At 61.8% G+C, this 27,552-nt stretch overlaps 13 protein-coding genes across 13 annotated transcripts, besides 21 other annotated features; all 13 read left to right on the top strand.

Annotated features, from left to right (window-relative positions):
* Positions 1-151: 151 nt before the first annotated feature.
* Positions 152-193: a microsatellite.
* Positions 194-754: 561 nt separating this feature from the next.
* Positions 755-785: a microsatellite.
* A 23-nt stretch (positions 786-808) lies between these two features.
* On the top strand, positions 809-2,833 carry Tco025E_00874 (uncharacterized protein; the record flags this gene model as incomplete). Its single annotated transcript, XM_029367813.1, has 1 exon — positions 809-2,833. The coding sequence occupies one exon, from the start codon at positions 809-811 to the stop codon at positions 2,831-2,833; it is 2,025 nt and encodes a 674-aa protein (XP_029232117.1).
* Positions 2,834-3,219: 386 nt separating this feature from the next.
* Positions 3,220-4,176, top strand: Tco025E_00873 (serine/threonine protein kinase; the record flags this gene model as incomplete). The annotated part of the gene is made up of 1 exon (XM_029367812.1): positions 3,220-4,176. The coding sequence occupies one exon, from the start codon at positions 3,220-3,222 to the stop codon at positions 4,174-4,176; it is 957 nt and encodes a 318-aa protein (XP_029232116.1).
* A 20-nt stretch (positions 4,177-4,196) lies between these two features.
* Positions 4,197-4,228: a microsatellite.
* Positions 4,229-4,482: 254 nt separating this feature from the next.
* Tco025E_00872 (putative leucine-rich repeat protein (LRRP)) lies at positions 4,483-6,624 on the top strand (the record flags this gene model as incomplete). The annotated part of the gene is made up of 1 exon (XM_029367811.1): positions 4,483-6,624. One exon carries the CDS (start codon positions 4,483-4,485, stop codon positions 6,622-6,624), a length of 2,142 nt encoding a protein of 713 aa, XP_029232115.1.
* Positions 6,625-6,759: 135 nt separating this feature from the next.
* Positions 6,760-6,784: a microsatellite.
* Positions 6,785-6,816: 32 nt separating this feature from the next.
* Positions 6,817-6,851: a sequence feature (GA-rich).
* Positions 6,852-7,009: 158 nt separating this feature from the next.
* On the top strand, positions 7,010-9,328 carry Tco025E_00871 (uncharacterized protein; the record flags this gene model as incomplete). The annotated part of the gene is made up of 1 exon (XM_029367810.1): positions 7,010-9,328. One exon carries the CDS (start codon positions 7,010-7,012, stop codon positions 9,326-9,328), a length of 2,319 nt encoding a protein of 772 aa, XP_029232114.1.
* Positions 9,329-9,375: 47 nt separating this feature from the next.
* Positions 9,376-9,441: a microsatellite.
* A 238-nt stretch (positions 9,442-9,679) lies between these two features.
* Tco025E_00870 (uncharacterized protein) lies at positions 9,680-10,321 on the top strand (the record flags this gene model as incomplete). Its single annotated transcript, XM_029367809.1, has 1 exon — positions 9,680-10,321. The coding sequence occupies one exon, from the start codon at positions 9,680-9,682 to the stop codon at positions 10,319-10,321; it is 642 nt and encodes a 213-aa protein (XP_029232113.1).
* Positions 10,322-10,411: 90 nt separating this feature from the next.
* Positions 10,412-10,440: a microsatellite.
* Positions 10,441-10,620: 180 nt separating this feature from the next.
* Positions 10,621-10,647: a microsatellite.
* Positions 10,648-10,677: 30 nt separating this feature from the next.
* Tco025E_00869 (TPR repeat-containing protein) lies at positions 10,678-14,751 on the top strand (the record flags this gene model as incomplete). The annotated part of the gene is made up of 1 exon (XM_029367808.1): positions 10,678-14,751. One exon carries the CDS (start codon positions 10,678-10,680, stop codon positions 14,749-14,751), a length of 4,074 nt encoding a protein of 1,357 aa, XP_029232112.1.
* Positions 14,752-14,928: 177 nt separating this feature from the next.
* Positions 14,929-14,967: a microsatellite.
* A 165-nt stretch (positions 14,968-15,132) lies between these two features.
* Positions 15,133-15,188: a sequence feature (GA-rich).
* Positions 15,189-15,480: 292 nt separating this feature from the next.
* Tco025E_00868 (uncharacterized protein) lies at positions 15,481-17,475 on the top strand (the record flags this gene model as incomplete). Its single annotated transcript, XM_029367807.1, has 1 exon — positions 15,481-17,475. One exon carries the CDS (start codon positions 15,481-15,483, stop codon positions 17,473-17,475), a length of 1,995 nt encoding a protein of 664 aa, XP_029232111.1.
* Positions 17,476-17,700: 225 nt separating this feature from the next.
* Positions 17,701-17,723: a microsatellite.
* Positions 17,723-17,754: a microsatellite.
* Positions 17,755-17,953: 199 nt separating this feature from the next.
* Positions 17,954-18,004: a sequence feature (GA-rich).
* A 125-nt stretch (positions 18,005-18,129) lies between these two features.
* Positions 18,130-18,171: a microsatellite.
* Positions 18,172-18,308: 137 nt separating this feature from the next.
* Positions 18,309-20,825, top strand: Tco025E_00867 (major vault protein-like protein; the record flags this gene model as incomplete). Its single annotated transcript, XM_029367806.1, has 1 exon — positions 18,309-20,825. The coding sequence occupies one exon, from the start codon at positions 18,309-18,311 to the stop codon at positions 20,823-20,825; it is 2,517 nt and encodes an 838-aa protein (XP_029232110.1).
* Positions 20,826-20,912: 87 nt separating this feature from the next.
* Positions 20,913-20,959: a sequence feature (A-rich).
* A 147-nt stretch (positions 20,960-21,106) lies between these two features.
* Positions 21,107-21,129: a microsatellite.
* A 50-nt stretch (positions 21,130-21,179) lies between these two features.
* Positions 21,180-21,207: a microsatellite.
* Positions 21,208-21,278: 71 nt separating this feature from the next.
* Tco025E_00866 (uncharacterized protein) lies at positions 21,279-22,679 on the top strand (the record flags this gene model as incomplete). The annotated part of the gene is made up of 1 exon (XM_029367805.1): positions 21,279-22,679. One exon carries the CDS (start codon positions 21,279-21,281, stop codon positions 22,677-22,679), a length of 1,401 nt encoding a protein of 466 aa, XP_029232109.1.
* Positions 22,680-22,879: 200 nt separating this feature from the next.
* Positions 22,880-22,904: a microsatellite.
* A 20-nt stretch (positions 22,905-22,924) lies between these two features.
* Positions 22,925-22,994: a sequence feature (A-rich).
* Positions 22,995-23,026: 32 nt separating this feature from the next.
* Tco025E_00865 (calmodulin) lies at positions 23,027-23,494 on the top strand (the record flags this gene model as incomplete). The annotated part of the gene is made up of 1 exon (XM_029367804.1): positions 23,027-23,494. One exon carries the CDS (start codon positions 23,027-23,029, stop codon positions 23,492-23,494), a length of 468 nt encoding a protein of 155 aa, XP_029232108.1.
* A 336-nt stretch (positions 23,495-23,830) lies between these two features.
* On the top strand, positions 23,831-25,096 carry Tco025E_00864 (acyl-CoA dehydrogenase; the record flags this gene model as incomplete). Its single annotated transcript, XM_029367803.1, has 1 exon — positions 23,831-25,096. One exon carries the CDS (start codon positions 23,831-23,833, stop codon positions 25,094-25,096), a length of 1,266 nt encoding a protein of 421 aa, XP_029232107.1.
* A 240-nt stretch (positions 25,097-25,336) lies between these two features.
* Positions 25,337-25,360: a microsatellite.
* A 9-nt stretch (positions 25,361-25,369) lies between these two features.
* On the top strand, positions 25,370-26,875 carry Tco025E_00863 (putative actin-like protein; the record flags this gene model as incomplete). Its single annotated transcript, XM_029367802.1, has 1 exon — positions 25,370-26,875. The coding sequence occupies one exon, from the start codon at positions 25,370-25,372 to the stop codon at positions 26,873-26,875; it is 1,506 nt and encodes a 501-aa protein (XP_029232106.1).
* A 24-nt stretch (positions 26,876-26,899) lies between these two features.
* Positions 26,900-26,941: a microsatellite.
* A 207-nt stretch (positions 26,942-27,148) lies between these two features.
* Positions 27,149-27,550, top strand: Tco025E_00862 (hexokinase; the record flags this gene model as incomplete). Its single annotated transcript, XM_029367801.1, has 1 exon — positions 27,149-27,550. A coding segment is annotated over one exon (402 nt), but the record flags the coding sequence as incomplete, so codon positions are not given.
* Positions 27,551-27,552: the final 2 nt, after the last annotated feature.

The raw sequence follows: 27,552 nt of genomic DNA, 5'->3' as shown, positions 1-27,552 counted from the left end.
GAGTCCAGCTTCGAGTTGGGCGCGTGTGCTCATATAGACGCAACTGCGTGTTTTTGTTTCCACCGTTTTTTTTTTCGTTCTATGTGTTTATGTGGGTCAGTTTTTGTAGGTCTCATATACTCTCTCTCTCTCACTACATATAAGTACACGCATATATATATGTATGTATGTATGTGTGTGTGTGTGTGTGTGTACCCTCCTGCTGACTTTGTGATTTGTGGTCTTGTGTTTGTGAACCGAGAGGCGGAAGACGCACGGCCAACGGCAACGTACACTAACGAACCTATTAAGTATTTTGCTTCCTGGGGAATACCGACTGGGAAAACTGGGGGTGGGGTCTCTTTGCCTCTGTGTTGCAGGGCTGCTGGCGGCGGCGGAGGGCCGTGGGCGGGTATTTGTGTGTGTGTGTGGGAACCCCCCCGCTCAGCCTGCCCGACTCGTGGCCTCCGCGCACGCACAGAAACGCGGTGCCAGGGAACATGTGGCACCCCGTCAGCACCTCTTGGACCTTAACGGGTGCTCTCACCCTTGATGGAGTCATTTTATTACCACCACCACCATCTTTTTTTTTTGTAGTTGCCGAGCTTCTTCTTGTTGTATCTTTGTTTTGCCTCCCCCGTGGCCTTGCGCCTCCACGGCGATGCCGTGGAGGAAATCGCTGTAGCTGTTCCTCTCTGTCCCCTCTGGATCTCACTCACTCGTTCCCCCCCTCTCTCATGGATTGTCCCCGCCCATCTCCTCCTTCACGGCAAGTGGAAGAGGAGGAGGAGGAGGGAGAGAAGAAGCGGAAGCAGCAGCAGCGGCACGGATGCCCTTGAGACTTCAGCGCCTTGTCGCCGTGTCGACGGGGCGAGGCGTGTTTGCCGGACGTCGCAGCGGTGCCTTTTCGTACTCCGTGCCCAGGCGAGGGCTGCATCTCTCTGTCCCCAGGCTGAGCGTAGACTCCGGCACCTTCTTTGCTGAAAACGCCTTTGAAGAGGAGCTGCTGCAGCAACAGTTGGCCTCTGCGGCCGCCCCCGCGGATCGCGGCGGGTTTGGCGCTGAGGCGACGCATCTGCCATCGACAAACGAGGCGGAAAGGGTGGGCGTCAGCGCGCAGGAAAGGTGTGGAGTGGCAGCTGCCTCCATTCTGCGCGAGGCAGTACCGTTGACGAGTTCCGAGGACATCAAGGACCTTTTAAAGGGATGCAAAAACGCAAAGGAGGTGCGGCACGTGCTGGACACTGTTCTCTACTGCAACCCACTTTGCCATGATGTGTTGAATGGCCACGGCTACCGCGTGGCCGTTTTGCAGGCGTTGACTGCCGTGGCGCCTCGCACGCAATGCATGCATGAGTGGTTTGAGTGCGTCGATAAGTTCCGCCGGCTGGGATTCGTACTGACGCGCACCTTCGCCGCCGAGGGATTCACTGTGATTCGCGAGTGGCTCTCGCGCCACTTCAACTACGAGGGCCGCTCACCGCTGCTTGTGACGGAGGGCATTTCCCACATCCGCGAGCTTGTGCAGTTTTGCAGGGAGGATCGTCTGGTTTTTGACCACGTTCTGTACACTCGCATAGTGTTTCTCCTCACCATGATTGCGGGCTTCTTTGACCGGCAAAACATCTATCGCTCGACCTTCCCGGAAAACTTCACCAAACGCGACGGGGTGGTGGTGGAGTGGGTGGTCAGCTGTGAGCGATGCATTGATTTTGATGAGTGTGTCCTGCAGTGCGACGCGGTGCTGGAGGAGGTGCTAGAGATGCTCCGCGATGATATCCCCTCGCGCCCCAACTTCAGTGTGATGTATCGACTGATGGACTACTACTTTGCGACGGACAATGTGGAGAAGATGATTGCCGTCATGGAGGACGCCGAGAGCTACGGGATTGGCATCGCCGAGAGCAGCACCGCGAAGCTCATGCAGCTTGCCTGCGCACTGAACTACCCGACGGTTCCGGAGCTTTTCATGCGCTGGAGGGTGTCGCTGCCACAGTGCGTCTTGGCAACCCCCGACATGAGTCGGTTGATGTTCTACTACGCGCGTTCCGGAGGCGGGCACCCCTGTCCCTTGTGTGGCGAGCCCTACAATCACCGTAACGTCAACGTCTATGTGTGGCAACAGACACCGGAGCACCAGCGCAACTGCCAGGCGTTGCTGGACGCGCGGCGGCGCAAAGGCGAGTTGGACGAGAACGTCTCCCTCCCACAGAACCGGAATTGGAGCGAGATGGCGTTTGGCCTGTGGAATTTGTCGCAGAGCCGCGCCATCGAGTGGGGGGTGGTGGAATGGCGCAGCTTCCTCCTTTGCTGCATGTTCTCTCCCCGCGCTCTGGAGGCCAAGGGGCTCCTTGACAAGTTTTGCGACCACGCCAAGATGGACGACTTTCTGCGGGCCACGTACGTGCGCCTGCTGCGCCACCATGCGCCCGAGTTGGTGCCGCCGACGCTTTCGGAGTGGCACGGCAGGGGGCACCGTCTCTCCCCAATTGTGCTGCAGGAGTCCCTCATGGGGTCTGCGATGATAGCCGACGCGACGGAGCGCCAGCGGGCCCTCGCACACGTCTGGAAGGCGTTGCTGGAGAAGGACAGCTACGTCATGCCGTTTACGAAGCGCCTGCTGCAGCGACGGCTAGAGGAGTTGCAGGCGCAACGAACGGGCGGCATCACAGGCAAAGAGGCGGCACTCTTTGCTGAGATGATTGGGATGCAGCCGCGACACCTCTCGCTGCTGGATATGAAGGACAGCACCTCCGATTTCGTGGTGGGGACCACCAAGAAAAATGCCTACACGCCTCACACGAGCGGCGCAGCAGTTGGAGGTGGGCCGGCACGGCAACGACGGCGCGTATGAGCATCTTTACTCTGAATGCGGCTTCACATTGCCGTGCGCAAACACGGTTGGGCGGGTGTATAACGGCTTGACCCGGCCGCCTGTGCTCGCGCCGGCACAGGCTGGGGCGTGTCGCGTGGGGACGCACCAGGGCGGGCGGCCTGCGCCTCCGCGTTCCGAACGATTTGCCCTCACAAGCCGGATAACAGTGAGGCGGAGGCGGAGCTGCTCCCCCTCCCTCCTCCCCCATTCCGCGACGATGGGAGAAAAGGGGACGTTCTTTTGCCCAACCGTATTGTTGTGGTTTTTTTTCCTCCGTTTTATCCGTCTGTGTTTGCTTTTCCTTTTGTTTTTATGTTTCTGCGTCCCCTTCGTTTGAGGGCCAAAGCGCAGTTGACGCCGCCAAAATGCACCCCGCCGGGCGCGGAGCCGCTGACGCGAGGCAACAGCTGTCGCTGCCGGGGTACGCGCACGTGCGGCACTTCCGCAGCGCCACCACCCACGAGACGCTGGTGGCGCAGTCGGACGCCACGAAGGAGCTGGTGCACATCCGCGTCTACGCACTTGAGCTCCTGCGCAACCACCCAGCCCTGCGCACGCGCATTGAGCGGAGAGCCCTCGTCGGAAGAATCGCAGACCACCCGAACATTGTCAAGGGTCTGCCGTCCTTCGTCTCCGACGTTGACCTCTTTCTTGTGGAGGAGCACTGCGTGGGCGGCGAGCTGCTTCGCGCGTTGGAGGAATACTACAAAAGCACGGGCGTCCCTCCTTCCACGCCAGAAACATGCCGGCGGTCCGGTCAGCAGGCCTCTCAGTGCTTGTCGCTGAGCTTTGTGCGGCGCACCATGCGGGACCTCATGCGCGGCGTGCATTACCTGCACGCCAACTGCGGTGTGGTGCATCGCAACATCAAACTTGAGAGCATCTTTTTGGACAGCAGCAACAGGGCCAAGTTGGGTAGGCTCGACATGTGCGCGGCCATTCCGTCGTGCGAGGGCAGTGACGGCATGCTGCAGTTGTGCTGTGCCTCAAAGCACTACGCGGCGCCCGAGCTTGTCATGGGGCTGCCGTACAAGGGGGAGTTGATCGATGTGTGGTCGGCGGGTGTCGTGCTATTCGTGCTGCTGACGGGCCGCTTTCCCTTTGAAGCACAAGAGGAGGAGGAGGAGGAGGAAGGTGGCGGCGCATCGTTGCTGTTTCAACGCATCTGCACCGCCGATGAGGTGCTGCAGGCTCACCCCGCAATAGGGATGGTGCCGGACCCGTTGGCGGTCGATTTGGTCCGTAACATGCTCCGGGTGAGGCCCGAGTGCAGGCTGACGACCGAGGAGGTGCTGCAGCACCCGTTTCTGAAGACACCATAGATACCGTCTGCGTGAATACGTATACATATATATATATATATATATATGTATACGTGCACTATGTTGGTTTCTTACTCTGCGAGGGCAGAGCTGACGCAGGGCACGCGGGTGCGCATATATTTAACCGCATGCATGTGTGCGGTGTTTTGTGACGGCTGTTTTGCGGAAAATGTCTGGGCGTATCTCCTTCTATTTGTTTTTTTTCTTTTTTCTCTGAAAGGCGCAAGGGGAAAGGGAAAGGGACGGGGTTTGCTCTGCCGCTCTCTCAGTGTGAGGGGGTGACGACGTCTCTGGGGGCCGTCGCGGATGCGCCGTGTTGCCAAGGGAGCCCTCGCCGTGGCATCGACGCGGCGGTGGCGCTGGAGCCTCCATGAAGCGGCTGCTTGCCCCTCCCTCGACGCGCTGCGGCTTCACCTCTGCCAGCGGGCCAAACAGGAGACGGAGTGGGACCTGGACTTCGCACTGCTGCCGTCGTGCGCCCAGCCTCACGCCTCCAGCGAGGTGCTGCGTTGCTGCTGCGCAGCCATGGCCTCGGCCGCGGATTCAGTCAAACACATTGCGCTGACAGTCACATCCGCGGCCGTGGCAGTGGCGGTGGGCCGCATGCTTTGCACGGCGCAAGCGGTGTCGCTGCACACCCTTCATCTCACGTTGTACGACGTGGCGTTCCTGCAGGACGACTCGGCCCTCGCCACCTTGTTGCAAGCCTCCAGCAACGTCTCCTACCACCTCACTTCGCTCCGCATCACAATTGTGACATGCGACCTGCAGCGCAGGCTGCGGTGGAGCCAGCAGGCTGTCAGGGCCCTTGCCGCCAACATTCATTCCTCGATGCTGCAAGTATTGTCGTTGGAGTACGTGGACCTGCACGGGGTGAGTGAAGAAGATATGATGGTCCTCTGCGAGGCGATAGCCCGTGGCCGTTTGCTGACGCAGTTGTCACTCCGAGGCTCGCGTGGAATGCTCGCACGTGGGCCTCTCCTGCGGGGCGCGGTGGCGGGGATGCGGCAGCTGGGGGTTCTGGACCTCAGCTCCACGCTGCTTGGTGACGTGGCGCTGGAGCAGCTCCTCCACGCCCTCCGGGCGTCCGTTGGTGGGTGGTGTCGCTTGCGCCACTTGAATCTCGCCGAGACGAATCTCTCAGCGTGGGGCTTGCAGCGGATGCTTCGCGACGTTGGCGAGCTGCCTCCCGGTGAGACGGCCAGCCTCGTCTACTTGAACCTCAACAGCAACGGCATAGACGACGAGGGTGTTTTCTTCCTGGCGAGTGCCTGCATGCGGTGTGAGCTGCTCCGCGAGCTCCACGTGCGGCACAACCGGCTCACGAAAAGAGGGGCGGCGGCGCTCGGCTCTGCGCTCCTTGTGGCAGCCTCCCTGCGGTGCCTCAACCTTCACTCCAACCCGATTGGAGATGAGGGGCTCCGCGCCCTTCTGCGGTACGCCAAGTACTGGCCGGAGCTGCGTGTTCTCGACGTTACGCGTTGTCGATTGACCGCATGGTGTATTCCCTCCATTTGCGCCGTGTTGCCTCTCTTTGACAGGCTGGAGGAGATTGCGCTCGACCGCAACGATTTGCGGCCGCTTGATGCCGAGGCCGCCTCCGCGCTTGGCGATCACAGGGAGACGCCGGAGGGGGAAGTGCAGCTCTTTGCGTACGATACTGCATTCATGCAAGGCGGCAGCCGTGGCGACTCGAAGGTTCCCACTTCATTCGAGCTCGACCGCCGCGACGCAGCTGACGGTCGTCGCCGGTTCAAAGGCACCGAGGCTTTCGTCAAGCCGCCTCCGTCGCTTGAGACCATTGGCGGCGTGGAGTCATTTGCGCAGCTGGGACTGGCGCTGTCGGGGTGTCGTGGGCTGCGCCGCCTCACACTTTCGAGCTGCTCTTTGACCGATGCCTCCTTCCTGGCGGTGGCTGGGGCGCTGGTGGTCCGCCGCCTCACACAGCTTGACCTGAGCGCAAACCCACTCTTTGCTCGAATGGACAGCCTCGAGGCGCTTGCGACGTTGCTGCGTCGTGCATCTGTCTCATTGCAGGCACTTGACCTCTCATGCACGGGGCTGGGGAACGTCGGCGCGTCGCTGCTCGCGGACGGGTATGCCCCGTCCGACGCCGGTGCGGCTGACGCAGCAGGGGCGGACTCGGCCCTACGCGCGTTGACGGCGTTGCAGGAGATACGATTGTCCAATTGCCGTATTGGCGCCGACGGGTTTGAGGCGCTTGCTGACGCCTTTCCTGCAATGACCTCCCTGCAACGCGTGTTTCTGGATGGCAACGCCGTCATAAATCCGGATGCCGCCGTGTCTTTGCTCGGGGCTCTGGCGGGGTTGCCCTCGCTGCGGTTCGTTGGGCTGTACGGCTCCGTGCCACACCACCTGGCGGGCACCGTTGAGGCCTCACGTGAGTGTCTCGCCCTGCGAAGTGGCGGGGTGATTGTACACGTTTAGAAGTATGCCGCGTTGGGCGTTGGCGTGAGCCTCGTGGCAGAATCGTCCCCCCTAATCAGGGGCTGGAGCGTTGGCGAGGCGGCCGTGCACCTCCCGCCTGACGTGAAGAGAAGGCTGAGTCCTCATTCCCTACTGACCCCCCCCACCCACCACCACCACCTCGCCATGTGTTTCTCACAGCACCGTCATATACTCCTATCTATCTATCTACATCTCTCTCTCTCTCTTGTGGCGCCGTGCCTGCGCGTTTATTCATCTCTTCTTTGGTCCCTTTTGTGGTTATTACGTTGCTTCCTCTTCGCTGCCGTAGCCGCGTCTGTCGGTCGGGGGGCGCACGCCTTTTGTTTTTGTTTTCCTTTTTGTCTGTGTGCGGCCTGCGGGAGAGATGAGCGGGCGCTGGAAGAGGCACCGCGGGGACGGGGAAGAAGACCCCCACCGCTACCGCCACGAGGAGCGGCAGCCGTGCCACCAGCCCCGGGTGCGGTACAGCGATCTTGCCCCCGAGGCGAGGCTGCAGAAGCGCCGCCAGGAGCGGCAGGAGAAGAAGGAGATGGAGCGGACCCTGTCGTACTTCAAGTCGGTCCAGCGGGCACTGGAGGAGCAGGCGTCTGGTGCGGGGGATGCGAGCACGCTGGCAACCATTGTCGACGGTTTCTTTGTGGAGCTCATAAAACTTCTCAAGTCCGACGCCACCCTGCACCTCCTGCGCAACGGCGTCGTGTGCCGCGTTATTGAGTCCGCGCTGGCAAACTCGCTCTTGCTGCACAGCAAGTCGCTCCTGTTCGTCTTGCTTGGACACGTGTTCGACGCGGTAGCCTCCCCCACCGCGAGTTACATGATGGAGACGCTTATGGCGAGCCTTGCCCAGGCTCTCAGCGCGCTGGCCGCCGCCGAGGCAGACTCGTTCGCGGCGGAGATGACGGACGGCGGGCCGGGCGTTCACGCCGGAAGTGGGGTGCCCAGCGCCGCCACCCTCGTTACGTGCGTCGTCGAGGAGCTGTCCGAGCGGGCGGAGGAAGTCATCCTGCACGACGTGGCCGCCCGCGCCGTGCGCTCCATTGTGTTGGTGCTCGGGGGATTCACCATTCGCGGGGCCCCGCCGCTGGCGCACGCGGTAAAATTCACCCAGCCGCTAAGTGTGCTGGGTGTCGCCCTGATGCAGGGGCTGGAGTCGACGTTTGCAGACAACAACGCCCGGCGCGCCACGGATATGTGGCTCAACGTCGCCAACACGCCAACCGCCAGCTTCATCCTTCAAAGCCTGCTGCGCGTGTGCGCGGCGGGCACGGAGGTGGACGTCGCCGTCCGGCAACGTCTGGAGTCGGTCCACGACGAGGAGGGTGTTGCGCTGCTGCGGCATCTTCTCATGGACCCGATGGGTTGCCACCTCCTCCAGGCGTACATCAAAGTCCCCGCACCGTTGGAGGTGTTGGAGGCGGGTGATCTTCTTTCCAACCGGATGGCCACGACTGCCGCGGCTCTCTCAGCCAAAGGCGGGGGGCAAAGGCTTCAAGAAATTCTGCGCGACACGGCAGATCACGCGTCGGATGAGGCTGAAGGCGCGGCAGCCGTCAGGGTGCGGGAAAAAACGTGCTGGGATAACGCACTCGACGTTGTGATGGAGGCGCTGGACGATGTTCTTGACCCCGCAGCGGAGCACATGACGCCGGTGCTCTACGTGCTGCAGGATCTCGTTCTCTTCGCCCCAACGGCGGTGCACTTGGAGTGTGTCTGGGTGCGACTACTGCATCCGCGGCTGCGGGTGTTCGTCTCGTCGCCGGCGCTGCTGCAAGTTCTCGTGGCGTTTGCGCGGAAGTGTGCCTTTGCAGGTCCCCCCAGCTTGCGGGATGGCGGCGACGATGGCAACGCGTACGGTGACGGCGCCGTGACTGGGGCGCTGGAGGGCAGCAGTGACGCCCTGCCGAAGGACATTGACCAGCTGCTGCGCGCCGATGTGGCGCAGGGGGCGCGTTACTTTGCGGTGCCCACCAGTTTTCAGAAGACGGTCACCACCACGCTCTGCTTCGCGATCAAGCAGGAGTGTGCAAAGGGCGCCGCACAGTTCCTTCTCGTTGACGCCGCGGCGCATGAAAAGGGCATGGAGCTGGCCCGCTACATCCTGCACTTTCACCCGTCGGCGTCGGCGATGTTCGTCCACGCGGTGGACAAGCTCTCCCTCCGGGACATGGAGTGCCTCGTTCGACACGTGAAGGGCAGCCTTGTTGTGCAGCAGTACCTGCGCAGCGCGGCCGCCGCCCAGGCGGTGCAGCATTCGCAAGGGAGTAAAGCGCAGGAGCAGAAGACTGACAAGACGGTGCCGATGCGGTTTCTGCGCCGTGTGGCGTCGCTGCTGCCGGATCTGGTGGGGGACACTTCTGCGGGCTACGTGGTGGAGGTGCTGTACGAGGTGGGCTCGCTGGAGGTGAAAGAGGCGCTTGTGAAGCTCCTGGTGCCCATTTACACCAGCCTGCGACACGGCCACGGGGGCGCGCCGGAGGCAGAGAGAAGTGAAGCTAGGGAAGAGGCGGATGGATCGGCCAAGACGCCAAATCGCACGCAGATGCGAGAGTTTATTGCACGAAAAGTCATGACGAAGTGTTGTGTGGAGCTGTACATGCACAGACCAGAAGACTGGGCCAAGCTCGCCCGCCGTCAGTGTCAAGTACTGCGACTGCTTCAGCGCATGTCTGTTGTTGCACCTTAGTCTGCACAGGCAACCCCCAAATAAGAAGAAGCAAAAGGAAACACAAAGAGGGAAGGAGGGAGGAGGGAGGAGGGAGGAGGGAGGAGGGAGGAGGGAGGAGGGAGGAGGAGGAGAGGGCCTCTGTGCGTGTGGTTGTGGTCAAGCAGGGGATTAGTTACGTGTGGTGGTTTATAAGCGAAGCGGTGTCTTAATTTTTCTGTAACGACGTTGTACACACTTGGACGGACGTGGAGAGCTCCGACGCGCAGCGTGGCCCGCGCTCGCTTGTGTGTCGGTGTGCCCCTGGCGTCCCATCCCCCTCAGCGGTGGCTTCTCCCCCACTTCCTCTCTTTGCTGCAAATAAAAAAAAAGATGGCCAATTCACGGGAGGAGCTCCGCGTCCTGCAGAGCCGACTGGAGTACGTGGAGCGCCGGGAAAAGGAGCGCGAGCAGGACCTGTACGAGCAGCTGAAGAGCCTGCAGCTGGAGCTCTCGCAGCTGCGGGGCGTCTTCGGCGGCGCGGAAGCGGCGTGCCGCCAGGAGATGTCGCGCCTGCAGCAAGAGTGGCAGGTCTCAACCGCGGCAGCGACGGAGGCGCAGCAGAAGGCGGCGGCCATTTGGCGCGAGTTGGTGGCGGAGGAGCGAGAGCGGCTTGCGACGGAGCACCGGAGGCGGGAGCGGGAGCGGTTTGACGCCCTCCACCGAGCGGTTGGAAACCTCGCCGAGGAGCTGGCTGGCCTCTCGGACACCGTGGCGGCGGCCGGCACGGGGAGCAGCCAACTCCCGTCGCAGGTGGAACAGGAGCTGAAGCAGCACCGGTCATGGTTGGAGCGGCACAAGCGCGAAGAGACCGAGTTTTTAAAGCTCTTTGAGGAGACTTGTACGCAGCTTCAGGACGCGCTTCGTGCCGAGCGGCGGGCGCGGGAGGAAAGTATGAATCGCATCGAGGAGCTGCTGACGCGCCGTGGCGGTGATGCCGCCACCGCCCTCGTCCCGACGAGGCATCGCTTCTAGACGCCGTAGAGTAGACGTTGTTGTGTATCGTGGCGAGTTTGTAAAGTTCACTTGCGTTTCTTCATTTCTTCATTTTGTCGAATTGCAGTGGTGTGTGTGTGTGTGTGTGTGTGTGTGTGCGTGGTTTGTTGCCGTGTGCGTGGGCGCCGCCTGCATCTCTCGTTTGCCGTCTCGTCTGCTCTGCCGTGGCGCGTCGCGCGGGGCCGGGAAGAGAAAGGGGAAGCGAAGGCGTCAACGACGGCACGAAGGAAGGAAGAAGGAGAAAACAACAACAACAAGTGAAGAATTTTGTTGGACTGTTTTTTCATTTATTTATTTATTTATTTTTCTCTGCTGGGCCTCGTGGTGCTCCTCGCATGGGGGAGGCGACTGACTTGCGCGAGTTGTACCGCGCGTACTGCGTGGAGGAGGGGTGCCGCGTGAACTCGGCCGTGCTGCGGTACATCGAGGAGCGCGGGGCGAGGTGCCCGCTGGAGCGGCTCGAGCTCGGCAGCAACTACCTCGGCGCCCGCGGCCTGCGCCCGATCATCCGCCTCGTGGCGCACTCCCAGACCCTGACGCACCTCGACCTGGCGGGCAACGGGGCCGACAACGCGACGGTGGAGCGGCTCTGCGACGTGCTGGAGGGGCACCTGGGGCTGGAGTACCTCAGCCTGCGCGGGAACCCCGTCACGGCGGCGGGGGGGAAGCGGGTGCTGGCGCTGGTGGAGCGCAACCCACGCATCCTCGGCGTCGACCTCGCAGACACCGACGTCTTTGAGGCCCTCGTCTACAAAATCACCGCAGCCACGGAGGCCAACCGGCAGCGCGCCATGAAGGAGACGCCGCAGCTCATCTTGGCGGAGGCCGACGGGACGCAGATGTCCCGCGGACACATCGGAGGGCCCGCCGCGGCGCGGCTCTCGGTTGAGAAGCCCTCCCTAGTCGCCCTACCCGCCGTCGCGCGGGAGTCGGCGAGGAAGGAGGCGGTCGCCAAGGAGAGCGGGCAGCTGCCGCGCTGGGCAACCGGGGGACCGGCGTTCACCAAGTCGCAGCAGAGGCAGCCGATCCCTGCGCTTGCCTCGAAGGAGGCCGGGCGACTGCCGGAGTTGCAGCGGCAGGAGCTGCAGCGTCGCTACAAGGAGAAGGCGATGCTGTTTCGCGAGATCAACAGCAGCGAGGCAAGTAAGGCGGCGGACCGTGCACGGGAGGAGTTGATGTTGCTGGAGAAAACCACGCGGAGCCCTGTTTACCGCAGGAAGTGGGGCTCTAAGACAATAACGGCGACGACGGGGGCATCCCCGACGACTACCGCAACCGCAACCACAGCGGCGACAGCGACAGCGACGACGGTCTTGAAGCAAGAGCAGCTGCCTCAGCCTGTTTCCGCGCAGTCACCCGATGTCCCCGAGACACCGAGCACAGTCACCTACACGGATGCTGGACTTTTGCCGCTACAGCAGCAGCAGCAGCAAGAGGGGAGGGAGGGTCTTGAGCCGCCTGCTCGGCGAGAGCAAGAGCCCGCTGTGGTTAGCCTTAACACCGTGGAGGATGCGGTGATGCAAAGGAGAAGCGGCGACAATCATGAGGTCGGCGCGGAGGTGGCCGTTGATGCAGATGGAGATGCGCTCGCTGTGGCCCCAGCTGAGCCGACACTCGAGGAGGCGGTTGCAGTTAAGCCCACGGAATCCGCGGTGAGTGGGAAGAATGCGCTTGAAGACATCCCACTAGATATGTTGCGCGAGACGCCTGAGTGGATGATGCTTGACAGCGGCGAGCAATTTCAGCACCTCTTCGACAGCGGCTGCCGCGCCTACGTGAGACACGACTTTGACGAGGCCTACACGGCGTGGAACGAGGCGATGGGGATTGCGGTGAAGAAGAAGAACCGGGAGTGGATGGCGGTCCTCTCAAGCAACCTAAAGCGGCTGAGTTACGAAATGCTGGTGCGTGAGGGGATAGAGCAGCTCGAGCAGGGCGAACTCGAGGAGGCGGACGTGATCTTTCAACGAGCCCAGGAGGTGGCGCAGGAGGCACGCAACGCCAAGTGGGAGGCCGACATGTCCAAGGCACGGAAGGATGTGCAGCACGCCGTCTTTCAGCGCTGCCACGAGGCGGCGCTGAAGGTGTTCGAGCGGGCGCAGAAGCTGGTCGAGCAGAGGGTCACCGAGGACGACTACTTCGTTGTGCCCGGTACCGACGTGATGGTGCAGCACACGGAGCGGTACGTGAATGAGTGGCCCCGCATGCTGCTCGTGAAGGAGGCGGTGGAGATGTGGGCGGCGTCGCGTCGCGTGCTTGAGCGCATCGGTGGCGCGGACTGCCGCGTGCTGCAAGGCATTGTGGATGAGGCCCTCCACACAGTCGCCTGCTTCCTCGCGAAGCGCTGCTTTGACACGGAGGACACGCAGTCGCTGAGCTGGATGCGCACCGCCTCCTACAGCTGCCACGAGTGCGTCATGCTGAGTGCGCTCTGGACGGACATGGCCTCCTGCGACAACTTCGCCAAGCACCACAAACACTTCGCCGCCCTCGCCGCCGCGCAGATCGGCAACTTTTACCTCGCCACAAACCAACTCGCGCACGCCCAAACGCAGTTTGACACGTTGGAGACGTTGGCGGGGGAGCTCGACGACCCGCTGCTGCGCGCCGCCGGGCACACCTTCAGCGCCATCCTCAACTGGCAACGCTCGCGCTACGCCGCGGCGGAGGCGCTGCTGCGCGCGGCGGTGCTGGAGTGGGGTGCACTTCGTGACTCCCTCGCCTCCTCGCGCGCCAGTGAGACCGGCGACGAGGCGAGTGCCGAGAGGGGTTTGTCGTCCTCGTTGCTTGCCGCCGTGCCAGCGGACTACGTCGCCATCATGGAGTCCGTCAGCTTCAAGTACCTCGTCTCCAGCATCGCGAGCACGTACCGCTACAGTGAGGCGCTGGAGGTGCTCGAGCGCAGCCTGGTGTGCAAGCACCGCGACCTCCTCTTTGACAAGATGCGGGTGAACTTCAGCGCCCAGCCGACGCTGGAGCACATCGTGGCGACCTCGTCGCAGATCCGGTCCCCGTTCATCTACCAAGTGGCGACGCACCGCTACGAGTGGTCGGCGGCGGAGCGGCGCTACGCGGTGAGTGAGAAGCTGCTCATGTGGGTGGTGCCGCAGCGAAATGAGATGCGGTTTGTGGAGGTTGACGTCACAAAAGACTTCAAGGTGGCCTCCATCAACGAGCTCGTCGAGACGCTGCGCCGGGGGCTTCTGCTCGACCCGCTCTCCTCCAGCAGCACCACGCAGGGCGAGATCCAGCAGACGCTGCCGAAGCGTGCCTGGGTGGAGCCGCTGCAGACGCTCTACGCCATCTTTGTCGACCCCGTCGTGGAGTTTCTTCGCGCCCTTGACCCGCTCTTTCTGAGCAAAAACGGCGTCATCACGCTTATCCCGACGGAGCAGCTGTGGCTGGTGCCCTTTCACGCCCTCATTGCACGCAACGGCAACTTCCTCGTGGAGGACTTCGCGGTGCAGATGGTCTTCTGCGCCACCCAGTGCGCCTTCTCCGCGCTGAGCGCCAAACGCGTGCTGCAGCGCGACCTGCAGCGCGACGTGGTGTTGGTGCAGCGAGAGTCCGACACCCCGGCGATGCATCTGCTCTCGCATGTTGCCTTCCCATTTGACTCACTGCGTTCGCAAAAGGAGGGGGAAGTGATTCTGCGCACGCTCGCGGAGCACAAGCGCAGCGTACACCAGAGCTCCCGCACGACAGACTCGGTCTGCGTGACGACGAGCTCCGAGACGCTGGTGGAGGACCTGGACACATTCAGGGAGCTCCTGCCGAAGAGTCGCACGGTTTTTATCGCGACCTCCACTACGAGTTCCACACGCAACGACGAAAATAGTGCCGGTGCCATCTGCATCGCGCTCTCGCAGGACAAGATTGACCTGCTGCGCTCCTCAGAGGTCGCACGCATGCGGCTGTTTGCGGAGCTGGTGGTGATGAGCAACACAAACATGTCCACCACACGTGTGGTGGGCACGCACGACGACGTGCAGGGGCTCATTCGTGGGTTTTTCTCCAGCGGGGTGCCGTGCGTCATCGTGGGACAGTGGTGCACGCCCGACATGGTTCCCTCCGAGCTGTTTTCAAAGTTCTTCCAGCTGCTGTCGGAGGCAAACAAGCTGCCGCCGCGCAGCGCCACCAGCCGTGCCGCAGCGGCGGCTGCGGCTGCGGCTGCGGCTGCGACGCTCGGGGTGAAGGCCGCCTCCGCCGACGCCGCGGGGCTGACGAGGCCCGCGGGGCCGGGCGACGAGGATGACGAGTTCGGCGGCCACGACGCGGCAAGCCTGCACCGCCACAAGGCGCTGCTGCTTGCATGGGCCATTCGGGCGCTGCTGGAGGACAACTTCTTCCGCTACTCGCCTCGCACCTGGGCGGGCTACTGCTGCGTCGGCTACGGGTCGCATCAGTAGCCGCCGCCCGCGCCTGAGCCAGCAACCACAGCCGGCACAAGAAAAGGGGGAAAAAAAAGGAAAACACAGTGCAACAACGCAGTGAAGGAAATGTGTGCTTCACATACATGTATTTTAATTTCGCCCATGAGTGGAGGGCACGTCACTGGGATGTGTACCTGTTAGCGACCCGCTGCCGTGTGTCTCGGTGGCTGGGTGGGTGAGAGTGTGTGTGTGAGGAGGGGCAGCAGGAAGGGGCGCACCTGGTCCCTGTCCCTCCAACTCGCTCATGTAAAAGTACCAGTTGCTATTCTTCGCGTGGGCGTTGTCATCGTGTGGCGAAGAGCACCCAAGCACACACACGCGCGCACGCACATGTCCCGTCAGTGGAACCTCGGGGTTTTATTCTTCTTCTTCTTTTGCGTGCGGCACTCCTTTTCTTCCTTTTTTCTTTTCTTGGGGGGGGGGGGGCGAGGGGCTACACTCGTGTCTGCGTTGCCGTCCCGCGGACGCTCGTGCACGTTCCTCTTCCCACGGAGCTTGTTTTGTTTGTTGTGCCCTTGCGCCGGGGTGTAGAGAAGCAGGGAGGAGGTGACGGCAGACGCACGCGGCAGGTGACGCACAAAGTTGACCCGCGGAGGCAAAACACACGCGCAGGGAGCGGGAGAGACTGGGCCAACGCCCCCTCCCACCACCAACAAACAGAGAGTGAACTGAGGCGGTAGAGGCAGGGCGACGAACGCCACGGCAATGGTGGAGCATCAGGTGCTCTTCGTCGGGTGCCTGGCGGTGACGCTCACAGAGCTGCGTGTGAAGGGAAACGTGTTCCCCCAGAAGGCGCCGAGCAGCGGTGGGGCAAGGTTTTTTGTGCGGATGGCCGTGCTGCCGACCCAAGGCAGCGGCACGGAGGAGCGCATGGGCGAATTTGTGGATTCCTCCGTGCACCCGCTAAGCAGCGCTGAGATGGCGGAGGACCTGCTCATACCCCTCATGCTGGAGCGCGCCTTGCCGCTCCCCGCCGCCGCCGACGACGACAACCCGCCTCACGCCACGCAGGAGCAAAACAGCCAGAACGACCTCAATGCCCCTGATGCTGTTGCTGCGGGCGAAGTCAAAGGGAACGGGGACAAGGATATTACTAATAATGTTGCTGAGGTGCGTGGCGACGGCAGCCGCCAAATAGGTGTGGAGCTGCATCTGGAGTTCACTATTGTGCGTGGCAGCATGCAGTCAATAATCGCCCATCGCACCGTCGTTATTGACTCCTTGTTCAACGTCGCAAATGAGAATTGTGGTGTGGTGAACGCGCGCGTTGCTGCGGCTGCCGCGTTGCGTAGCTCTTCGTTGTGGGGGCAGGGAACTCCGTCGCCCGCCGCAGACCAGAGCCTTTCCCTGGCGGAAGCCAATGAGGATGCCTTTTGCTCAGGTTTGGAGCTGCAGTTTATTGTGCGGGCCCTCGACATGTCTGAGCCGGTGCGTGTTATGCTCGCCGCCGAGCGAGAGGCCCGAGCGCTCCTCCGTATGCCGCAAAATGGGCTGCAGACGACGTTTCTGTTTCCCGCGCTGCGGTTGCCGTACGGGGCGCTGCCGCTGCTCGTGCTCTACCAGTACTACCGCCGCTTCTACGAGTGGCTCCTCCAAAAGACCCTCCACCTCTCCGAGCACGTGGTAAAGCTGCTGTCTGTGGACGAGAACTGTGGCGGGTCCTATCGCTGGAGTGCCGTGAGCGTCGTCGACATGCGCCCCACGCTTCTCGGCGAGGACGCCCTGGCCCCACTCCTGGCGACGCTGTACCACTGCCCCTCGCTTTGCGCACTGCTGCTCGATCAGAACGGCGCCGGCGACTTCACGTGCTACTGGCTCTCCGCCCTCTTCCACAAGCACCGCTACCTGAGCGAGGTCTCGCTCTGCCGCAACAACATCTACGAATGCGGCGCGGAGCAGCTGCTTCGCCTCACACGACGGAATAAGCGCCTGACGCGGGTCGACGCCAGCGGCAACCCGTGCTCCCCCCGCATCCTCGGGCGCATTCGGTGTGTGACGGAGATGAACCAAGAGACGCTACGAAAGGATCCCTTCAATGCGGCTTCCATCCTCTACGCTTACGCCACCTCTCCCGCCTCCTTTGCGCCGGCCATTACCAAGAAGGCCCTCACACTGTGGGCCATGTTGTCTGTAGCTCCTCTGAAGGCGGCCGACGGTGCGTTTGCGGGCGAGCGTCCATCGATGATCCCTCAAGCCGCATTGGCCCCGCTGCTGAACGAAGTCATGCGCACCGTTGCGTTGAAGATGTCCGCCTTGATACGAGACCCTTTCGTATGCATGGTGTTTTCCGACATTGAGACGCAGTGGAGGTTGGCGGCTTCCGCGCCCCGCGAGGCTGCACCGCCGGTGCCCGCGAAGGAGGATGGGGCGAAGAAGGCGGGGCACGGCCAGGAGGGAGACGACGTGGCACCCACCGTGGGCGTGGAGGAGCTCTACAGCTTCTCCTTCCTACGCGTCGTTCTTGTTACCATGCGGAGTATGACGCGGGAAGGGGACTGGGTGGAAAGCGCCACCGTCTTGCAATGCATTGGGCGACGCCAAAAAGAAATTGGCGTCGTCGCCGATGACTACCGTGCCGCTCTGAAGGTGTTCATTGAGGCCCTCATCACCGTCTGCGGCAGGGAACCCGTGGACGTGGAGCACTCCACCGCCTTTCTTCAATGCCTCGCAGTGGGCGTGAGAACGTGCCTCGCCGTGTAGTGGGCCACGCACACTGCGCCACGGAGGCGAGAGGAGGGAATGGAGTGCCGCCCCGCATCCGCCCGCGCGCATCCCTCGTGGTGTTGGGGGGAGGGGGTGGGAGTCGCATTTTATACCTCTTCAGAAGGACGAGCCAAGAAGTAGGCAAACGTCGCCAACACGAAGGCCACAGTGAAAAAGGGCGCTCGCCATGTACTTTCAGGAGTCGAGCGTGAATATTAGACACTCTCTCTCTCTCTCTCTCTCTCACACACACACAGACACGCAGGCACACGCACATGCGTTCCTTGGAAAGAGGGAGAAACAGCTGCCGCGTGGATGAGTAGATATTTTAACCCATGGTGTGTATTTGGCGTGGAGCTATATACATGCATGTCTGCATGTATGTGTGCATGTGTCCCCCCACGTGTAATGTGCGCTTGCGGGGGCCGTGGGGAATGTTCAATTGTGTTTGCCTCCTCTGCCGGCTTCACGGTTTTCTCTCCCCCGCGTTCGCTCTCTCTTTCTTTCTCTTTCTTTCTCTCACTCTGCGAGAGGAAACTGCGTACTTTGCCTCTTTTCCGCTTCTCCTTTTGCTGATGGAAACCTTGTCGCGCGAGGGTTTGTGACTATTCCATCTGGGGCGTTGTGTGTGCATATTTGCATCAACCAGTCCAACAGCAGCAGCAGCAGCAACAACAACAACAACAACAACAAGTGTTCCGCGCCCCCGCGACCTGCCAGAGAGGAAGCGTGGCTAAAGCACATACAAAATATATAAGGCAGGATAGAAGTGAAAAAGCAAACCAGATCAAGGGCGGGAGCGATAAGGTGGGTGCGAAGTAGGAAACAAGATGCGTGAGCGTGTCGTCCGTCTGAAGCCGTACGAGTATGTCCACATCCTTGACAACAACACATGCAAGGTGACGCTGTTGGAGGGGCCGTGCTGCTTCACGATGCAGGACCACCTCGTCAACCTGCATGCGACCCCCCAACGTCACATTGTCATTCCACCAAATCACTACTGCGAGGTGCGGAACCCGGTTTCGCCGTCGCCCGACGGCGGGGAGCCAACGTACCGGGTGGGTCACCGCGAGGTGCGGCTCTCGCAGCCCCCATTTCCGCTCTACCCCGGCGAGGAGGCCTCCGCCGTGACGCCAATGCGCATACTCACTGCCCGCGAGGCCGTCGTTGTGCAGGCCCTGGCGGACCACGCGACGACGGACGAACTCACGGGGGAAGTCGTGCAGCGCATGGCTGGGGAGCAGTGGTTGGTGAGAGGGCCCGGGCTGTACGTCCCGCGTGTGGATCAGGAGGTGGTGAAGAGTGTGGAGCCAGTCATTCTCGCGGCAAATGAGTTTATGCAGTTCTCTGCCCTCTCGGACTTTAAGGACTCGGACGGCACAACTCGACGCGTCGGGGAGAAGTGGAATGTGGTGGCGCAAGGACTTTTTTTCCCGAGCCCGTACGCAAAGCTGGAGTCCGTTGAAAAGGGCATTATGCTCTCCCCTACGTTGGCTCTCCACGTACGGGCGTTGCGTTCGTTTTACGACCGCAGCTTTGGCGTTCAACGTCTCCTGGGGGACCGGTGGCTTGTGACGCATGATGCGGTCACGCTGTTCATACCGAGTGAAAATGAGCAGCCCGAGACGACCGTCCCTCTCACGGTCGTTGGGCACCAGCAGTACTGCATCTTGTTAAGCATGGCACACGACGGCGTCTGCCATGACAGTAAAAAGAGGCTTATCAAGGGAGTGTGTTCCTTTTTTTTGAAACCAGGAGAGAGTCTGCAGGACAATGAGGTGAAGGATGCCTACCTCCTTGAGTCGCACGAGGCGCTACTTGTGGAGGCGGTAAAAGGCTTCACGGATGACAGCGGCACACGACGAGAGGCACCATCGCGGTGGTTGGTGCGTGGGCCGTGCAGTTACATCCCGCCCCTGGAGGTTCGCGTCGTGGAACGGCGGGAACGGATGCTGCTTACGGGGCACAGAGGCGTGTATGTACGCAACCTCCGCACCGGCAGGGTTCGGGCGGTGCATGGTCAGGCGCTTCTGCTTGCTGAGGATGAGGTCTTGTGGGAGAAGCCGTTGGGTTCCCTTGTGTACCGTCTCCTTGCAGCAGATAACCTCTCCGTGTACGACCTCGGTGCGCTGAAATCGGCTGCAGCAGAGGGACCGTGCGCCTCACACGAGGTTGTCTACTACAAGGTCCCGCACAATGCCCTGGTGCAGCTTTATGATTACAGCACAAACACCAGTCGCGTGGAGGCGGGACCCGCCGCCGTGTTTCTCGCCCCCAGTGAAGAATTTACGCCCATCTCTCTCTCCGGCGGGCGCCCCAAGAGGGCGAACTACATCCACTCGCTCTGCCTCTTTTTGGGACCCGACTTTATGTCTGACGTAGTCGACGTCGAGACGCTGGATCACGCCCGGCTGCGGCTTGAACTTGCGTACAACTGGGAGTTTGATAGCTCGGACAAGAAACACATCAAGCAGGTTGCCTTTGCGATGCCTGATTTTATCGGGAAGACCTGCAATACGCTGGCGAACCGTATTCGCGCCGCCATTGCCGCGGAGTCATTTGAGCAGTTTCACCGCAATTCTTCTTCTGTGATTCGAAAGGCGATCTTTTGCTCTGACTCAGGGACGACGGAGATGCGGGAGAACGGCCTCTACTTCCCCGTCAGCGGCCTCCTTATTACAAACGTGGACGTGCGGAGTGTGGAGCCGGTGGAGCCGAACACGCGGAATGCCCTGAAGAAGAGTGTCCAGCTTGCCGTGGAGATTATCACCAAATCACAGGAAAATGAGGCCGCGCATCAGGCAATGTTGTTTGAGCAGGAGGCAAAGGGCTCCCTTGAGCTGCAAGTCATGAAGGACAAGGTCTTGGAGGAGGCAGAGCGTGTGACACTGCTTCAGGTCGCGGCGGAAAATGCCGCCATTGAGCTCAGCGGCTCCAGCAAAGTCCAGGCCCTGGCGGAAAGTGAGGCGCGGCTTGTGGAGCAGAAGGCGGAGCTGGACGTGACGCCCACGCGCTGCAAGTCGCTGCAGGAGATGGCGGATGCGGAGTTGGAGGTACAGCGTAAACGCATGGAAATGGAGATCTCCCACCGCCAAGCCATGAACGATCTTGCGGTTGCAAAGGCGAAGACCCTGGCCGACATCGAGGCCACAAAGGTGGAAAAGATATTTGCTGCGTTGGGCAGGGGAACTGTCACGGCGATTGCGCGGGCGGGCCCAGAGCTAAAGGCGAAGTTGCTGCAAGCGCTGGGTCTGAAGGGTTTTCTCGTCACGGACGGCACGTCTCCCATCAATCTGTTGGGCATGGCAAATCGCGTGGTGCAGAATCCGCAGGGGCAAAGTGTATAAAGTATCCAACCTGTGTGTAGCCGTGCCTCCACTCCGGAGTGTTTCTATCTTCTTTTTTACTCATTTTATAGTGGCAAGTTGCTTTGCCTTCCCTTCTTTCTTTTCTCTCTCTCTCATTCATTCTTTCGTTGTTTGCTGGCTTGCACCCACATCTTGCCCTCTTTATGTGTGCCTGTGCGCTTTTGGGCCTGGTTTGGTTTGGTTTTCCCCTCCTTCCTGTGTGGGGGTGCCGCTGCGGTCGCCTCGGTGATGTTTTGTTGACTCTTCTCCCCCACCCCTCCTCTTTCTTTCTTTCTTCTTTTTTGTCCGCTGCTTCCGCCGTCGCCGCCCGCGGTGTCTGCCTGCTCCCACGCAGTGTGTGCGTGCGTGTGCGTGTGTGCGTCGAAACGCGTGCTGCCGGAGAGGCGGAGGGAACCGGCGCCGCGACGCCAGTTTATTCGCCCGCATTCCGCAATGACGGCCGCGCCGCTGCGGGAGGTCGTCATCGGGACGCGCGACGGCAGTGACGCCAGCGACGCCTTCCCGGCGCTCTCGGGGTGGGCCGATCACCTGCCGGACCCGCCGGCGCTGGCGGAGGTGGAGGCCTACGTGGCCTCCCTGCGCGTCCTTGTGGCGAACGGCGGTGCGCCCATCGAGCCCACCGCCCTTCCGCTCGTCGACGCCCTCGTGGACCGCCTCGATCAGGTGTACTACTGGGCCGTGGAGGAGGGCACGACGTTTCGCAATGAACCGAGTCGGTTGGCCCAGTGCGAGGTGCCGGAGCTCACGCTCCTCTGCGCCGCGACACGGCGTCCTAAAATCGTGCTGGCCGCCCTCCGCATTATGCGTCACCTCCTGCGCCACTGGCAGGCGGGACCGCAACTGCTGGCCGCCGCGACTAGGAACAACGAGGCGAAAGAAATGTTATCAACGCAGGCCAAAGATGGCAATTTGTTCGGCATGCTTGCCTCCGTCATGGGCCAACATGCGGGCCTAAGTGAGTTGCAGGCCGAGGCTGCCGCCGTTGCGGCGGAGGCGGCGCTGTTAGACATTGAGGGGCTGCTGGAGAGCGCGGTCATTAGTCATGTGCTGGCGGCGCTCGAGCGGCATGGAACAAGCACCGCCATGCAGCGAGAAGGGGTGTGGCTCTTTGCAGCCCTTGTCGACGTCCAGCGCGGCGGCACGCCAGGAAAGGAGGAGTATGGTGCGGGGAATGACACCGGGGCCCGAACCCCGACAGCAACTCTCTTGTCGCAGTTTGGCGTTGTGGTGCGTTTTGTGGTAGCCGTGGCGAAGGCGCACTCGGGCAATGCTGAGGTGAAGCGCAATGCGGTGCACTTCTTTCTCCGCTGTGCGTCCTACCCGGAGAATCGAGACATCCTTCTGCGGGAGGGTGTCTATCCTGTTCTGGTGGGCGCTCTCCCCTCGGCGGTGCGCACCCCCCCGCTCTTTGCGGAAGTCACGGAGGCAATCGCCCACTTTATTCCCCTTTTGGACCCGCTGCAACGACGCAGCCTCGTCCTTGTGGTGCGTCGCCTGCTGCTCGAAACGGCGTCGTCGTCTTTCGTTTCACTCCTAGTGGCCCTTCTTCTGCGCCTGCTACGGGTGGCGCCACGGGGAGAACTCAGGCCGTGCCATGACCGGCAGCCGGGGGGACCGCAGGAACCGGCGCCCAACGCATGCGTGCGGGGTGACGCACTGACTCGCAGCGACACCATTCGCTTAGGGGAGGGCGACATCCGCGTTTTTATGTCGGCGAACTTCATTCCGCAGCTCTTGTGCTGTGCGGCCGACACCATCGGCGAGGACGACGCGGTGCTGCGGCGGGTGGTGGCGGAGGCCGTGGGGCTGCTCTCCCCGTATCCCTGGCGGTAGAGGCGACGGAGGCCCTCCGGGGATGAGGCAGCCGGCTGCGCAGCGGGAAGAAGCGGAAGAGAAATGGAGGGGTGGAGGACAATGCGCAGTGAGCGCGGGTGGGGTGCACAGGGGCGACCATAACCTCAGAGGCGCTCCCCTTCGCCTTGATCGTTTTCTGTTTGTCGCGCTGACTGTCAACGTGGTGCACGGAGAGTTCCGTGTGGGTGTGGGTGTGTGTGTCTGCCCTGCGCCATCCCTCGCGTTCCCTCCCTCGCTCTCTTTCTATTTCTCTTTCTCTCTCTATTTCTATCTCTTTCTTTATTTTTCCTTTCTGCGCGTAGATAGAGGGGGTGGGGCAAGGCGGGATGTCGCTTAGCGAGGCGCAACGCGAGCGCTTCTCCCTGCAGTTTCTCATGTTTGACAAGGACTCCGACGGCCGCATCACGACAGACGAGCTGGGGCCGCTGCTGCGCGTCTGGGGCTTCTGCCCCTCCGAGGCGGAGGTGCAGGCGGCGGTGCGGCTCTTAGACCCCGACGGGGCGGGCGTCGTCACGAAGGCGCAGGCCCTCAGCACCGCCGAGTCCATGCAGAAGCAGGTGACGGCGGAGGTGGACGTACGGGAGGCGCTCCGGGTGCTCGACGCCGACGGCGATGGTTTTCTCACCACCGCCGAGCTGCGGCACATCCTCCTGAACTTAGGCGTCCGGCTGCCGCTGGAGCAGGTGGACGAAGTCATTTCCGACGCCTACGCGGACGACGAGCACCACATCAACATAGACGAGTTCGCCCGCATGCTCTTTGCGGGCACGCATGAGGGAAGGGTTGACCTTTGAGGAGGGACGCCGCAGGGAAGCGAGCGGCAGGGCACACCTCACCTCACCTCAGATGGCTGTGGCTGGGGGAAGAAAAAGAAGAAGCAAAAAAAGTGAGGCGAGGATGTGTGGGTTGTACATATTGCAAAGCGAAACAATGAAGGAGAAAAAAGGAGCGAGTCTGCGTTTGCGTGGGTGGAGAAAGAGGGAAAGAAACCACGAAGGAAGAACGACGGATGTCCGTGAGTGAAGCCGTGGCTCGAGCTGGCGGTAAACCATGCGTCCCGCACGCGCTTGTCTTCAACTGGTTGGTTTCGTTTTCTTGTTACTTGTGCTGCGCGGTTTCGTTGTAGTTCAATGTTTGCCCGCTTCCTCTGCGAGAGACCCAGCGCGCTTGGCGTCAGCTGCCGCGGCGCACTGCTGCAGTGCTTCCGCGGCGCCGCCTCTTCGAGCTACGCCGCCTACGTCGACGGCGATCCGCTGCTGGTGAGCGAGCAGCTGACAAGCAGCGAGGCAGAGATTCAGCGCGTGACGCGCGAGTTCTGCAAGCGGAGCCTCCTCCCACGCGTGACAGACGCCTACCGCAACGAGCGCGATGACCGTGAGATTTTCCGCGAGCTGGGGGAACTGGGGGTGCTGGGGCCCACCATCGACGGGTACGGCTGCGCCGGCGTCAGCTCCGTCGCCGCCGGCCTCATCTCGCGCGAGATTGAGGCCATCGACAGCGGCTACCGCTCCGCCTGGTCCGTGCAGTCCTCCCTCGTGATGCACCCGATCTACGCCTTCGGAAGCGAGGCACAGAAGGAGCGGTTTCTGCCGAGGCTGGCGAGTGGGGAACTCGTCGGCTGCTTCGGGCTCACGGAGCCGAACGCGGGGTCGGACCCGATGTCCATGACGACGCGGGCGCGGAAGGTGGCGGGGGGCTACAGCCTCAGCGGGCGCAAGATGTGGATCACCTCCGCGCCGCTCGCCGACATTGCCGTGGTGTGGGCAAAAGTAAACGACACAAATGATATCGCAGGGTTTATCGTGGAGCGCGGTTTTGAAGGGTTCCTCACGGAGCGGATTGAGGGTAAACTCTCCCTGCGCACTAGCTGCACCGGCATGATTGAGTTGGACAACTGCGTCGTGCCGGAGGAGAACGTGTTGCCGCACGCCACCGGCCTGAAGGCCCCCTTTGAGTGTCTCAGCAGCGCCCGGTACGGCATCGCGTGGGGGGTGTTGGGCGCGGCCGAGACATGTTTCAAAATCTCGCGAGACTACAGCCTGGAGCGCAAGCAGTTTGGCAAGCCACTCGCGTCCACGCAGCTTGTGCAGGCCAAGTTAGCAGATGCGGTGACAGAGATAACGCTGGCAACGCAAGGTTGCCTGCGTGCGGGGCGGTTAAAGGATGAGGGAAAGCTCTCGCACCAGGTGATCTCCATGTTGAAGCGCAACAACACCCGTAAGGCAATAGACGTTGCGCGGGCAATGCGAGACATTTTGGGTGGGAACGGCATCGCCGACGGCTACCACGTCATGCGGCACGTCTGCAACCTTGAGACCGTTTTGACGTACGAAGGCACGTACGATATTCATGGGCTTGTTTTGGGGCGCGCCATCACCGGAATGAGTGCCTTCTGAAAACGCTATTTTTTTTTATTTAGTTTCCTTTTCCATTTTTTTTAGATCGATTTTTTCTTTTTATTTTGTGTTTATTTGTGTTGGTGAGCGTTGTCCCTTCCTCTTGCCTCCGTGTGGCGGCGTGTGGCGCTTGTCACTTTGCTTGGCCCTGCGCCTCGTCTCCTGTTCTTTTTTGTTTTGTTTTTGTTTCCGCGCGGCTTCAGTCGACTCGCACCGCCACGGGCCTGCGGGCGCGAGTCCAGGACGAGGGAGGAGGAGGAGGAGCGGGGGGCGATGGCTGAGGACCGGCCGGTGCTGATCATCGACAACGGCGGCTACACGCTGAAGGCGCTGTACATCCCGAGCCCAAGCAACTCCGCGTCGCAGCCGCCGCGGCAGGCGGTGGTGCCGAACTGCGTGGGTGCCGCATCCTTCGCCGGGCGCGGCATCGTTGGCGAGCAGCTCTTCAAGCTGCCGCACTTCCACGGTTTTATGCTGCGCCGCCCCGTCGACCGCGGCTTCGTGGTGGATGCCGCGCTGCAGAGCCACATCTGGGAGTACCTGCTGCAGTGCTTCGCCATCGCGGACGAGAGTGAGGTGGAGCTCGTGCTCACGGTGCCCTTTGCCGCCCCCACGCCAGTGGTGGAGCTGCTGCACTACATGGTCGTGCAGCGTTTTAAGTTTCGGGCCTTGACGCTCGTGAGCGCCACGTTCCTTGCGCTCGTGGCCGACGCCTCACGCGACTGGTTGCACGGCACCGCGCCCGACGCCGGCCACGGGGGTGACGGGATGGGCGGGGGCTGCGGAATGGTGGTGGACTTTGGCTTCTCCGCCACAACTGTGGTCCCGTACGTCGACTTTCTCCCACTGTGGGACTCTGCCGTGCGGGTTGACGTTGGCGGCAAACTTCTCTCGAATCGGCTGAAGGAACTCATCTCATTCACGCAGGTGAACATGACGGAGGACGGGTGGCTCGTCAACCACATCATGGAGAAGTGCTGCCACGTGGCGCTGCACCCACGGGCATCGCTGCAAGCCGCACAGCGGCAAAGGCGGGGCGGGACAAGCAGCAGCAGCAGCAGCGGCAACAGTCGCCTTGGGCGTGGCAGTTGTGCTGCGGAACTGCGGTACTATTTGCCAACGGTGCCGCCGCTTATGCCGCTGGGGTGCCGTGGGGAGGAGCTGCACGCGGTCCTGGACGGCGACGGGGCGGGGATTGAGCGGCATGAGCTTCAGCATGTTGTCTTCGGTCACGAGGCCTTCCTCATCCCGGAATTGCTGTTTCACCCTGTGGACGTGGGAATCCAACAGATGGGCGTCGTCGACGCGATTGTGCGCGGGACACGCAGCCGCGGGACGCTGCGGGAGGCCTCCGTCCTGCACTCCGCCCTCCTCCACCGCGTCGTTGCGTTCGGCGGCACCGCCGGATTCCCGCACCTGCGCGAGCGCCTGAGCGACGAGCTGCGCATGGAGTCCGGCACGGCAGGCAGGCCGGCGCCAAGTACGTCGTCCCCCCTGCAGCCGCTCGTGGAGGGGCTCCGCACGGCGGCACAATCCACCGTTTTGAACGGCAACGTCAGCGGCTACTCCGCCCACGACGGCGAGCTGCAGCCGCTCTACGGCGCCCTGGCGCTCTTCACGTGTCCCGCTCGCCGGCCCCAACTGCAGATGCTGCGCGGTCGCAGTCACGTGGACTTGTCCACGCTGCGGAAAAGCAAACACGGCGTGGGCCGTGCGTCAGCGCCAATGACGCACAAGGCACAAAAGGCATTTAAGGATGCCATGCAGCGCCTTCCATGACTCCTCCGACGCAACTTTCTCGCTCACACGAGGCACAGCCACAAACACACACACACACACACGACAGCCTCCAAATTGGTTGTTAGTACGACTACTATTTTAATATATTCCCGCAGACACATCCACCTCTTCCACTTGCTCTGCGTTGCCCTTCTCTTGCCGTCGCCTGCTGCGCAAGCCTCACACAACAACAATAAGTTAACAACGTTAAAAGAAACCACCGAAGACTTACGATTGTACTTAAGACCATTACAGTCCGGCAAGTGAGCAGCGATGTCGACGCGCCTGAACAACCTGCTGCAGCACATCGCTGTGAGGGAGAGCGACAGCGACACGATGCGCCACGTGAAGCAGCGCATGGCGATGGCGTCCCTCGCGAGCCAGTTCACGGTGGGCAAGCACCACCTCAAGCAGCTGATGCTGTACATGATCCACGAGATGATCGAGGGGCTTGAGGGCCGCGAGAGCACCCTGCGAATGCTGCCTTCGTACGTGTACAAGGCGGACCCCAGCAAGGCGACAGGCGCCTTCTACGCGTTGGACCTCGGGGGAACGAACTTCCGCGTGCTGCGCGTGTCGTGCAAGGATGGCCGGGTGGTGAGCCGCACAGACTCCAAGTTCGTGATCCCGCAGCAGGCGCTGCAGGGGGACGCGACAGACCTCTTCGACTTCGTCGC

The sequence above is a fragment of the Trypanosoma conorhini genome (genome assembly GCF_003719485.1).
Source record: "Trypanosoma conorhini strain 025E chromosome Unknown Tco_14.4_contig_00024, whole genome shotgun sequence".
Lineage (NCBI taxonomy): Eukaryota > Euglenozoa > Kinetoplastea > Trypanosomatida > Trypanosomatidae > Trypanosoma > Trypanosoma conorhini.
Note: the sequence above shows the minus strand (reverse complement) of the source record. Positions and strands in the feature narration are given on the sequence as shown.